This window comes from Xenopus laevis, chromosome 1L (assembly GCF_017654675.1).
Source record: "Xenopus laevis strain J_2021 chromosome 1L, Xenopus_laevis_v10.1, whole genome shotgun sequence".
In the NCBI taxonomy this organism is placed as follows: Eukaryota; Metazoa; Chordata; class Amphibia; order Anura; family Pipidae; genus Xenopus; species Xenopus laevis.
Window position 1 is genome coordinate 165,020,378 of NC_054371.1, and position 12,515 is coordinate 165,032,892.

General features: G+C 42.1%; 2 protein-coding genes across 9 annotated transcripts in view; both read left to right on the plus strand.

Moving 5' to 3' along the window:
• LOC108716023 (GATOR complex protein DEPDC5) overlaps positions 1-8,155 on the plus strand; it is a 47,411-nt gene extending 39,256 nt beyond the window's left edge. For 5 of the 8 annotated variants that reach the window (XM_018261731.2, XM_018261708.2, XM_018261712.2 and 2 more), the window contains 12 exons: positions 107-206; positions 394-456; positions 922-1,052; positions 1,158-1,241; positions 2,078-2,210; positions 2,307-2,415; positions 2,542-2,769; positions 4,618-4,787; positions 4,888-5,059; positions 5,214-5,274; positions 5,370-5,452; positions 6,870-8,155. In XM_018261731.2, the coding sequence (XP_018117220.1) occupies positions 107-206; positions 394-456; positions 922-1,052; positions 1,158-1,241; positions 2,078-2,210; positions 2,307-2,415; positions 2,542-2,769; positions 4,618-4,787; positions 4,888-5,059; positions 5,214-5,274; positions 5,370-5,452; positions 6,870-7,156 (1,621 nt within the window). In that variant the 3' untranslated portion in view covers positions 7,157-8,155. Of the gene's footprint in view, positions 1-106; positions 207-393; positions 457-921; positions 1,053-1,157; positions 1,242-2,077; positions 2,211-2,306; positions 2,416-2,541; positions 2,770-4,617; positions 4,788-4,887; positions 5,060-5,213; positions 5,275-5,369; positions 5,453-6,869 lie in introns of those variants that run through there. The other 3 variants (XM_018261719.2, XM_018261721.2, XR_005961994.1) reach the window with 3 other exon arrangements.
• Positions 8,156-8,404: 249 nt separating this feature from the next.
• Positions 8,405-10,855, plus strand: ywhah.L (tyrosine 3-monooxygenase/tryptophan 5-monooxygenase activation protein eta L homeolog). The gene is made up of 2 exons (NM_001092934.1): positions 8,405-8,611; positions 9,402-10,855. Exons 1-2 carry the CDS (start codon positions 8,525-8,527, stop codon positions 10,056-10,058), a joined length of 744 nt encoding a protein of 247 aa, NP_001086403.1. The 5' UTR covers positions 8,405-8,524; the 3' UTR covers positions 10,059-10,855.
• Positions 10,856-12,515: the final 1,660 nt, after the last annotated feature.

Below are 12,515 nucleotides of genomic sequence, written 5' to 3' on the forward strand. Positions count from 1 at the left end.
TTGTCTTTTAAATTTAAAGATTCGGTATAAAGCCTGTTCACTCTGTTCCTTTTTAGTACCTGCATCTCAGCTAAGGATTGCTTTCACTATTCATTTTACATTTTAGGAGCCTGGGGGAGCAGCAAGCCCTTGTGCATGCTGCAAAAGTGTCCTCTCAAGTCTCCGACCCTGCATTAACTCCCACTTATGTGGACAGTCCTCGTAAGGTAGGCTCTTGCTGTATGCAGTATATATAAGTAGAGGGCATATATAGATTAATGTATCCCCCTGCCGCTGCTTGGTGATTTTTGGGCAGTCCGCTTTCCTGAATTATTCATGTTCTCTGATCCTATCCTGTCTGTCTCCACCTCTCTTCATGATCTTGTCTTCGCTATTGCTTTCCCCCAACCCCAGGATGGGGCCTTCTTTGTGGAGTTTGTACGCAGTCCACGCACAGCGCCTTCCTTCACTCCTCAGGTCAGTGCCAGTTGACACCAGTTTTGGACCTCAAAAGTGTAGCAACTGCATAAAGCCTTGTACTTTGTGTGTATTTTCATACATGTATGTGTGTTTGAGGAGTCTGTTTTTATAGGCTTCTATTTGCATTCATGTATGCATTCAATATATGTATCAACAGTTATTTGCCTATGTCCATGTTGCACCTGTGAGTAAACTGTATGGACTGCTAACAGCAACAAACATTACATTACAGATAGCATGGATGGATCATATTTAAGTACAGCATGCTAACCCATAAAAAAAGAGTAGGTTTACTGCACATTCATACATTAATCATATCACCTATTAAACAAACATAACGCAATCATTAATAACTAAAATAACTAAAAATCAACTGGAACTGAAGCTTGCTGCAAATAGTTTGTATAACTCTATGATATGAAATGTATTTGCTTACCAGGAATTTGTTTCATACTTCTGCAGATCTCTATTGACCAAGGAATTTCTATGGTGACTGATGGCAATAATGTTGTGCCTAACACTACCCCTTCAGAAAGAATACAAAGTCAGGGTGTGGCCACTGGAGATCAGCCCCCGTGTTTAATGGAGTGCAGGTGGGTTGATGGAGGAAATTTGATTTGCAAAATATAGCCAAACACAGACCGATCACTACTTCTGCCACATATACTACAGGCATCTCAAACATTTATCTTTTGTAGTGCACAGCAGATATCTGTTGGTCCAAGTGCATTACCAACCAGTGCCAGCCCGAGTGAGATTCTGGAGGCCATGAAACACCCAACGTATGTAACATATATAGACGGGAAGTATTCATGATTATTTTTAGATCTAAACTAACCATGAAATTTTGTAGGATGTCAGATCGACAGATTGCATAGTACAAGTGATGTAATTGCATGGGTCAAAATATAATGGAACTGATAGAAAGATCTGATGTGAAAACTACATGAAATATTTACCATCCAACGTTACACGTCTGTTGGAAAGGGAACAGTGCATGCTGCATCTGCATTCAACAAGATAAAATCTGACTTCTGAAAGACTTTCTTCATTGACTTTTGACATTGAATTTCAGATGTAGATGCACAAACAAAACGCACCATCTGACTTAATCTGATCAGTTTTACATTAGAGCTAAACTACACAGGAGATTTTGTAGGTTGGATCAACAGTCCACATCCTAAGTCGAATGTAGTTGCATTGGTCAAAATCTAAAGGAACTGATAAAAAAATGTGTTGCGTACACTATATGGAAGTTGACTATCCAACACAACATGCCTATCAAAAGTAAATGCTGATCAAAATGCAAATCTAACGGTGTCTGAAAGACTTTTTTCTCTCGTCTCAATACATTGACCGTCATGTAGATGCATGAACAAACCATACCATCTGACTTTAGTCAAACTCTCCCATATAGTTTAGCCCTTAAGACAGCCATAATAGTGAGGCTGTGAAAAGCACTATATGACAGAATTGAGCATATGTACCGAGATAGTTGTATAGTTTGAGTCTTGGAATTTCAATATAATTTCAAAGGAGCACTAGAGTACGGTTTTTGGGGGTAAAATATCCTTAGTAAAACAGCTTGCAGACTTGAGTTATGTTGTTTTTGTTTTAGTACAGGCATCCCTCTACTTTCAGAGCAGAAGTGCCTTCTTTCAGGTTGCTTTATCAGTGCTGAGGCTGTGCACTGGCTAGTCAATAATATTAGCTGGGTGCAAAGTCAGGTTATGGCCATGGATATCATGCAGGTAAGCAGCACTTTTACATCTTCCATGAACAAAATGCAGGTACAAAGTACTCTTTCTACAGTCCCACCACTGAACCCTTTTTATTGTGTATTGCAGAAAATGCTAGAAGAGCAGTATATCACACATGCTTCAGGAGAGACATTTAGAACCTTTGTCTATGGCTTTTACTTGTACAAGATCCCAAGTGACAAGGAACCTGAAAGAGGTGTGGTTATTTGTCTGTTTTGGCTCTCTGAGGATTTTTGTTGTGAAGTTAATTATAAAGCACCAACATTTTCCACAGCATAAGTCCGTGTCCTGACTAAAATTCCTGATCTTTTTAATTTCTCAGCATCAAATGTGGTACAGACAAGTGTGTGGCATTCCACAGCCATGGAGGATTTCACAGCTTTCCAGCGGAAGTGGTTTGAGGTTGCATTGGTAGAGGAAGAGCTACTGCACTCCGAGATCCCACCTTTTCTTTTGCCATGGTTACCTAGTCGTCCTGCATCTTATGCAAGTAGGCACAGCTCCTTTAGCCGCAGCTTCGGAGGAAGGAGCCAGGCCGCTGCTCTGCTAGGTAGCTGCCCGCATAGGGCAGGGGAGCTGATGGAGAACCAGCCCCAAGAGTATGATCTCCCGTGGACCATGCATGGCCATACTGTCACATATTCACAATAAAAGAGGGCAAATGAGAAGCTTTTATGATCATATCACAAAGAATATGTTTGAAAAATGCTTTCAAATGAGCTGGACAGCTTTAGATAGGCACATACCTTGTTTTAAATGTTCCCTATATTTAATGCATTTTCTGTAAAAGTGTATCTTCTAGCTCAATAAGCCTTTTACGATTCCCATAGTATGATTTGGTTTGATTTTTATAAACAAGTTAACTAGATCGAACACTTAAAAAGGTCATAATGTTTATTACAGCGTGCTCTAGCTTTTTTGTTTCAAGTTGATTCTTAATGTTTCTTACCACAAACTGGTCATCTTTGTACAGCTGATTTTCTTCTCTAACCATTCCATTCAGCTATCACTAGGGTTGCCACCTGCCCGGTATTTTACTGGCCTGGCCGGTAAAAATGATGGCTGATCCCAATCCTCTCAATAGGGAAAAATGATAAATATATAAGAAGGCCGGTATTTTTTTCCTGAAAAGGTGGCAACCCTAGCTATCACACAAAGGTCTTTAATATCATTGCGTCCATGTGACATCATTAGTTCCTCTCTTGGCTCTGACTGGCTGCATTTGTCTTCATCAGCTCCCCCCCTTCTGGCTATCATGTAACTTGCATGCAAGCCTTTGTACAGAACCATGGAACAAGTTCTGTGACAATCTTCCTTTGACCAACTTCCTGTTTGGATCCTTGGTCATATACTTTAGATTTCATTGATTTAAATTAATAATACTAAATTCATGTGTCTGGGTTGCCTCATTGGTTATTAGTTCAGTCTTAGATGCCTTACTTTTCATCTGCATGTCCTGCAATGTTGCATGCTTTTGCAATCGCTTAGTTTGTTTTGTTGGTGTACCTCTAATTTTTGGTATTCCTGTTTACCATAGTGTTTTTTTTTGTCATTGATTAAGTTAAATATATATGTAGTGCTTGGAATCTTCCATAAAAAGGTTAGGCATAATTAACTTGTTTAACTGTATGCTTTGTTATATATTTGTTATATCTCAAGTATAAAATCTAAGCCTTAACAAACAAGGCTAATGTTTTATTTGTAGAAAAACTTGCATTCCCATAGTGCCCCTTATTAAAGCTCACTGAATGGGTTCTGCTCTGGCTAATTGTTAAGCATGACCTAACAGGATATCTATAAGTTGGAACCAATGGCTGCTGGTTTTGCTTAGAGGGAATGACGTAGTTAAAATATCTGCGTAGAATATGGCTGGGCTTTTAGATTACTATGAATTAAGAGAGGGTTGATTACATGGATATTATTGTATCTGATTCTTCTAAGATGCATATTGCTAGAATATCTCTTCCAAGAAGAACTCTGATTCCTTCTTAGATATGGGAAGAGATGCTAATGGTTTGGGGCTGAAATGCAGCAGCTTGGACTAAAAGGAATAAAACTCACAAAATTCTCCAGCTAGCTGGGCTATGATAAATGGAACATTTCTAATGCTGCTCCTCTTCCCAGGAAAAGCAATAAAATGCTACATGAGACCTATACTTCTCTTCCCATTGGTATGGAAAGGCCCTCAATCAAAAATGTTTTACATGTAGTTTATAAATAATAAATAAATACATTGTTCAAGTTAATTAAGGCTAACCTTTTATGTGAAATATTTTTGCCACATATTTTTTTTTCTATTGCATGGATGTCATCTGTTGATCTAACTTGTTTCTTTCTCTCTCTCTCTCTCTCTCTCTCTCTCTCTCTCTCTCCCCAACCCCACAAAAAAAAATAAAAGCTGCTACAGTCCCAGACAAGAGAACAGTCACTTTAGATGTGGATGTTAATAACCGCACTGACCGGCTAGAATGGTGCAGCTGCTACTATCATGGAAACTTCTCCTTGACTGCTGCCTTTGAGGTCAAACTGCACTGGATGGCAGCAACTGCAGCAATGCTATTTGAGATGGTGGGAGATTTTTGTACCATTGCCCCTACAGGTTTCCTGGAACATAGTTTTTTCTCAATATTCCTCTTCATTTTCTGACTGTTAAAATTTGCTTTTGCAGGTTCAAGGATGGCACAGAAAAGCCCCGTCCTGTGGGTTTCTCCTGGTACCTGTTCTTGAAGGCCCTTTTTCTCTACCCAGTTACTTGTATGGGGATCCTTTGCGTGCTCAACTTTTTATTCCACTTAATATCAGCTGCTTGGTAAAGGCTGAGAATGACCATCTTTTTGAAGGTACAGTATGTGTCTTCTTGGTAACCAGAACGGAGGTGACATATCAGTAGCAACTAAAATGTGAACCCTGAACCCAATTAGGAACAGTAATTTTCTGTTTTGTTTGGTATTCAGCCCACAGATATTCTGTGTTTATTTTACTCATATGTTTTAGGCTTTGAACCAGAAACTTACTGGGAGCGAATGTACCTGCTACAAGAAGTAATTGCTTATAGGTAATGTTATTTCCCACTTATAAATTGCCCTGTATTTTTCTGTTCTTTACAATTCTTCCTGCAAAGCCATTACTTTCTGTCCTATATTCATACAGGTTTGGCTTTATTCAGGACAAATATTCAGCATCTGCATTTAACTTCCCATCAGAGAATAAACCTCAGTATATACACGTGACCGGTAAGCACAAATATAGATACGTGCACTTAAACAAACAAAGGCTTTCAGAGTAATTATTTATACAGGTCCAGCCCATTTCTCCTCTGATATTCTCCATATGTAATGTGTATTTTGTTTACTTTCTCTGATTACATGTTTACATTTAAAGAGGAAAGAAAAAGGGGGACTGAGACTCAGGTCTGGACTGAGAATCAAAATAGGCCCTGGCAATTCAGGTACCCAGAGGTCCCTACAGGCCACACAGAGCCTCCACCAGCCCACTAAATAGTGAGCGTCTATGGCATCTTACAGCAGCCCCTCTGGCATTTGCCAGAACCCACAGATTGCCAGTCCGGGCCTGCTGAGACTTCAGAAAAATAGAAAAAGCTTACATGGATTATTTTTTTAGTGGTAGGTGCAGTGTGCAATAGACCCAGAAAAATACAACCACATTCATGCATTATTCTGAACCAGTATGCCAGTTGAGGCAATTTTGAAGCATAAGTGCAAGACGTGGCATGCTCAAGTACAGGGGAAGATTGCACTTCTCACCTATATAGGCTTTCCAAATTGCAAAATTTAAAGTATGTTCAAATGACTGTTGTGTCTCTGCTTCCCGCTGGTTACCAGGGATGGCAAAAATGCAGCTCCTGGTAGCTTTAAGAGCTGAAATTCCAGTTTCCAAAACAGAAATTTGGCTATTCAAGTGCAATTGCACTTCTCTGAGCTAGTATTGTGGACCCCCCCAGGACCCCCTCTGGTGCCAAAAAGGTGGAGGAAGTGGGGGGGGGGGGTGGCAGAAGGGCCAGGGTTGCCTCTGACAATTGGCATTTTGTACCAAGTGTACATTTTTATTCAGAGCATGGAACTCTGAGGTGACTTCTTATATTCTCATATTTTACAGCAGGGGGTACTTTATTTATTATAATACACAAGTTTCAGTGAGGCAGGTGACCAAATTCCATCACTGAGCACCAATAATAACCTGATGACATCACTAAGCACTGTTTATACGGATATCATTTTAAAGCCATATTATAGTGTGTTTTTCTGTTTCTCTTAGAGATACTAACACCCGAAATTAAATTTTTTGTTATAACATTGTCTTTGAATGCTATTTATAATTTTGCCATAAAAGTATTTGCCTGATTGTTTTACATTACCTTTCTTACCCCCATGTTCCTGTATGAGTGGGCTGCCATATTTGTGCAGCAGTAGTCCGTTAGCATTAAAAACTCTAACTGACCATTAAGAAGGGACAGTCAGGTTGGCAAAACAGTCAGGAATAGGAACTTCAATCAACCATTACTTACAAAAGCAGAACTATCAGTGAAAAAAAATCAACATGACCAATAGGGGAATTTTAATGTCGATTAATGTTTTGAAAACAAAAATTTTGTGTCAGTATCACTTTAAGCAACCTTCTTTCTGTTTTTAGGTACTGTATTCTTACAGCTGCCTTACTCAAAGCGGAAGGGACAGCAGAGACGTAGGAGAAATTCCACCAGCTCTTCTACTCAGAATCTTTTTGGAGAAGAACGAATTGGGTATAACTGGGCCTACAACACCATGCTGACTAAGACGTGGCGCTCCATTGGTACAGGAGATGAACGGTTTGCTGACAGACTGCTCAAGGACTTTACTGACTTCTGTGCCAACCGAGATAACCGGTTAAGCACGTTCTGGGCAAACTGCTTGGAGAAGATGAACATGAGTGCACCTTAGATATATCTGCAATATCTATGCTGAGAACAGCATTGCAGTCTGTTTTCTTTGGACAGCTGTCTACATGCGCAAGAAGGCTGCAAACAAAGTCAGAGTCAAGACAATACAGTTTCTACAGTACAAAGACAGTCTCTCCTCCAAGAGAAGCGTTCTGTGCCTTTTCCATGGGTTGCTAACTTGTGTAGAAGTTGTTCTGTATCAGCCTAAGCTGTAAGGTATCATATTCGCTACCATAGTGGTTTAAATTCATTGTACATTTCTTAAAGGGTTGTGGTAGAAAGTGTAAAAAGCAGTGTTGCACTTTCAAAACCGCTGGCACCAGATTATGGTTTGTGAAAGGGAAACCTTCAGCTGAAGCTGTTGCCAGCTTACATCTGCTGTGCCTCCTTCGTATATAACTGTAAGTGGGAGAATAACACACATCGCATTTCTCCGTTCACCATCAAAGTGGTGCCTCTGCTCTGGGGCAGTATTCCATGCCCATGCTGTTGCACAGTGTAGCTCAGACAACTCGCTGAGGAACAGAATCAGTCGGTGCTTCTAGGAAAGTGTTTTGCATGCTCTGTTGGAACATCTATACAGGCACATGGCAGCTTCTAAACCAAAATGCTGTATGTGGCAGCTTGAACTGCTCTCTCAGTAATATTTATGGCAGTTTTGAAAGTCATCATACAGGCCTTAGAAAGGCAGTTTTTGGACAGATGCATAGGCCCCATACGCATTGATTTGGGAGGCAATAACCTTGGCAGTGCTCATTTAGGCCCGGACTGGCAATCTGTGAGTTCTGGCAAATGCCAGAGGGGCTGCTGTATGATGCCATAGACAGTCACTGTATAATGGGCTGGTGAAGGCTGTTAGGACATCTTTATACTTGCAATGCCAGCGCCTATGTTGACTCCCAGTCCAGACCTGCAATGTCACTGTTATTGTGGAAAGCTAACATGAATGTACCTGAACCATTACTTGTGTAAAACAATAAAGCGATGCTGTGTAACGCTACACAAGTTTGTGTGTTAGTAAAGGAGGGAAGGGGCGCTGTCCTATAAGGACTCGCATTCAGTGACAGCAGCAATTTGTAGCGCTCCTCTCTCTATTCCCAACCCTCTCCTACACCAGTGCCCCCACTTCTTGCTGTGCAATGCAGCACTGCCACTACGCATGCGCCCGTGCTCTCTATAAATAGCTCATGACGTCATCTAGAAATATTCCGTAAGGCTCCGCCTTTGCCACGCCCCTCAGTAGTGAGTCCCGGGCTGAAGTGCTGCTAGTTGCAGAACCTGCTCCAGCGCGCTGATAGTGTCCGAGAGCTTGGGAAGTACTGGTACCAGAGCACAGACCGGCGTCTGATCTCGCCCGACTGCCGAAAGGATGGCTGATCGGGAGCAGCTGCTGCAGAGAGCCCGCTTAGCGGAGCAGGCGGAGAGATATGAGGACATGGCGGCAGCAATGAAATCGGTCAGTATGGCTTTAAATATGTCTCCATATGCACGACTACCTCGTGTGCCAGTGTATTGAATGAGTTGGGCGTAGAAATTGCAGCTACACGAATGAATGTGCGTATTTATTGTAATATAAGTGCAACGCTGAACGGATCTCCATATAGTATGAGGGAGGGGTGGGGCAGCTGGAGAGTATAGGGGAGCGCACCATTGGCAGCCCTTGTGCAGACACACGAGAAAGCTGTGTGACACCAACCTCCGTGGGCCGGACTCTACTCTACTAATGGCACCTAATGGCCGCTTGATCACACATTAAAACTGCCTCTGAGCTCTCATAATGAAGCATACCTTGGGCTGTATTAATGTGTGTGACAATTATGTGTGTGACAATTACGTGTGTGACAATTACGTGTGTGACAATTACGTGTGTGACTATATGTGTGTGACTATATGTGTGTGACAATTACGTGTGTGACAATTACGTGTGTGACTATATGTGTGTGACAATTACGTGTGTGACAATTACGTGTGTGACTATATGTGTGTGACTATATGTGTGTGACAATTACGTGTGTGACTATATGTGTGTGACAATTACGTGTGTGACTATATGTGTGTGACTATATGTGTGTGACAATTACGTGTGTGACAATTATGTGTGTTACTATGAAGGCCACTGAGGTTGTGCAATGTAGTAGTGCAGCAGCAGCAGCAGGTGAGGGAGATCAGGCTTTAGCTCACACACATGTATCCCGCTTCATGTGTGCATGTGTTCTGATTGGCATCTTATCCCCTGTTTTTTGTAGGTCACAGAACTGAACGAGCCTTTGTCCAACGAGGACCGGAACCTGCTGTCTGTAGCCTACAAAAACGTGGTCGGGGCAAGGCGCTCCTCGTGGCGTGTGATAAGCAGCATTGAGCAGAAGACACTAGCAGATGGCAATGAAAAGAAACTGGAAAAGGTGAAATCCTACCGAGAGAAGATTGAGGCAGAGCTGGAGGCAGTGTGCAGTGAAGTGCTGGCATTGCTAGACAAGTTTCTCATCAAGAACTGCAACGACTTCCAGTACGAGAGCAAAGTATTCTATCTAAAGATGAAGGGCGATTACTATCGCTACCTGTCAGAGGTGGGCTCAGGGGAGAGGAAGAAAAGTGTGACCGACGCATCCGAAGCCTCATACAAGGAGGCCTTTGAAATCAGCAAAGAACACATGCAGCCGACTCACCCCATTCGACTGGGTCTGGCCCTCAACTTCTCTGTCTTCTACTATGAGATACAGGGTAACCCCGAGCAGGCGTGTCTCCTTGCCAAGCAGGCCTTCGATGATGCCATTGCTGAGCTAGATACGCTAAATGAAGATTCCTATAAGGACTCCACCCTCATTATGCAGCTGCTGCGCGACAACCTGACCCTGTGGACAAGTGACCAGCAAGATGAAGAGACTGGAGAAGGGAACAACTAAAGAGGGCCCTGCGTTTTGCTGCTGCCCATTAATGACCCGCTCCCCAACACCACTTGCCACCCACACTTCCACCCCCCAACCCCAAACATGTCCTGTGCTTATCATATCCGTATCATTGGCACAACTGCTCATACTGCTGCCTGCCTGGGGAGAACGGGTTCTTGCGGAGTCCTCTTGGGCATTGCTGGATTGCGTTGGCACATCAGCTGTTTCTTAGGTTTCCCTCGCCTTGAGCGGGGCAGAAGAGAAGCTGCAGTTTAAGAGAGGCGCCCAAACTCTCCTAGTTGATAGGGCAAGTACGGGCTGGAATGAAGCAAAGTGGTCCTGTTTTATTCCGTTAAGATACTCTGGTTTAGTTTTCATTTGTGCAGCATTCCTTGTGCATGTAATATTGCCCTCATCCCCTTCTGCTGAGTTGCCTCCACAGCTGTGACTGGCCAGTGCTCGGAGGGATAGGGAGCCACATATTTTGTTAGCTTACAATAGACGTTTTTACATGTGAGCTTTGTGAGGTTTCTCAATGCCCTTTTAACTTATGGTGTGTTTATAATTCTGCATCTCCTGTGGGTTTGGATGCTCTTTTTTTCATTTCATTTTATTCTTTTTTTTTTATTTTTCTGCTACTTTTGAGGGCCTCATTATTTGATTGTTAGTTGTGTGCTGGTCAGTCCTTGTATGGTCTGGCTACACCTGCACAGTGTGTACTCGCCTGTTACAGTGGATGCTGATATAATGCCAGACACCCAATTTAAATGTATTGGGATTACTTGGATGAAATAAATGCTGCTTTGAGGATATTAAATCTACACCAGCCTCTTGTCTCTTTCCTAGATTGGGTTTGACAAGGGTTTCCTGGCCCTCAGCACACACGTGTGATCCACATTGCACCACATCTGGAAGCTGGTTGCTACGATTGTTGGAGGGTAATAAGGACACAGGGTGGGGCAGTTTCTGAGATTAGGGTTTTAAGACAACATCACAATCAATATGACAAAGGTTTATTATTAGTGGCCTAAACTATTTATATTTATGTAAGGCAGTTCTGATAACTGAGTTAATGGTCAGTAATGGATGCATCAGTAGTTTTAACTGTAGTTTACCTATGTCACAAGAAACACATATGGAATTCTGAACTCTATGTACTGTATGTGCAACATATACACACATGTAGGCTTGCACAGGGTACTAGTAATTCAGACACAAGGTACCTGCATGATTGAGTTGCAGTTTAGGTAGGACGTGCTTAGTTCTACCTTCAATGAGGCTGCACACCCTGATCACCAATAATGTTTGCTTTTTTTTTTTATTAAATGTGAACTCTGTCAATTTATGGTCCATAAGATTAGCTATTATTCTTTCTGGTGTACAAGCACTGATCTAATTCTCTCTCACTAATTTTCTGCCTTCAGAAACCCAGGTGACTAGCACTTAAGAATGGCCTGCAGGCTGATGCATACAACTTGCTGTACATGTGGATGGACAGATTCTATTTTGTTTTGGGGGTGGGGCAAAATATCGGAACTACAGGGAGTAAAGAGGAGCTGCAGCTCCGCTCCCTCATCTGCCGATACACAATGAACCTATTAACATGGTGCACTGGCAGATAAACGATCAGTTTGGCCAGATCATGCACAGTTGCACAACATTTCAGGATGGCCTGTTGAAACCAACCCCAAACTGATATTCTGAGTTATATTGGCAGACAAACTGCCCCACCAATTTTGGGTTTGTTTGATGGCTATGTTAAAAAGAGCACCATAAAGGCAAGGAATAAGTGACCTGTTTGACCTTGTTCCACTCTTGACTTTGGGTCAGTATGCTACATTCATAAATTGCCATCCAGTCACCAATGGCTCAAGCCAATACACCTAAATAAGGTTGAGAAGGAGTGAGCCTTATATCCTAAACTACACCTGCAATACCATTTGCCCCATAGTCTCCTGTGTCTACATTTAAAGTGGCCATATGCTTTAGATCAGGGGTCCCCAACCTTTTTTTACCTGTGAGCCACATTCAAATGTAAAAAGAGTTGGAGAGCAACACAAGCATAAAATAGTCCCTTGGGGTGCCAAATAAGAGCTGTGATTGGCTCTTTGGTTGCCCCTATGTGGACTGGCAGCCTATAAGAGGCTCTACTTGGTACTATACTTAGTTTTTATGCAATTAAAACTTGCTTCCATGCCTGGAATTCAAAAATAAGCTTCTGCTTTGAGGACACAGAGAGCAACATCCAAGGGGTTGGAGAGCAACATGTTGCTCGCGAGCTACTGGTTGGGGATCACTGCTTTAGATGTATGAATGTTTCCCATCACTATTGTTTTCTCTTACAGTTAAGGTATAAGATCTCTTTTTAGCCACCACTCCTTTGCTGAACCTAAAACTGAATGCTCCTCTCTGATAGAGAAACAATCAGATTCTCTGTAACCAAAAAGAACACATTTTTTTCCTTTACAAGAT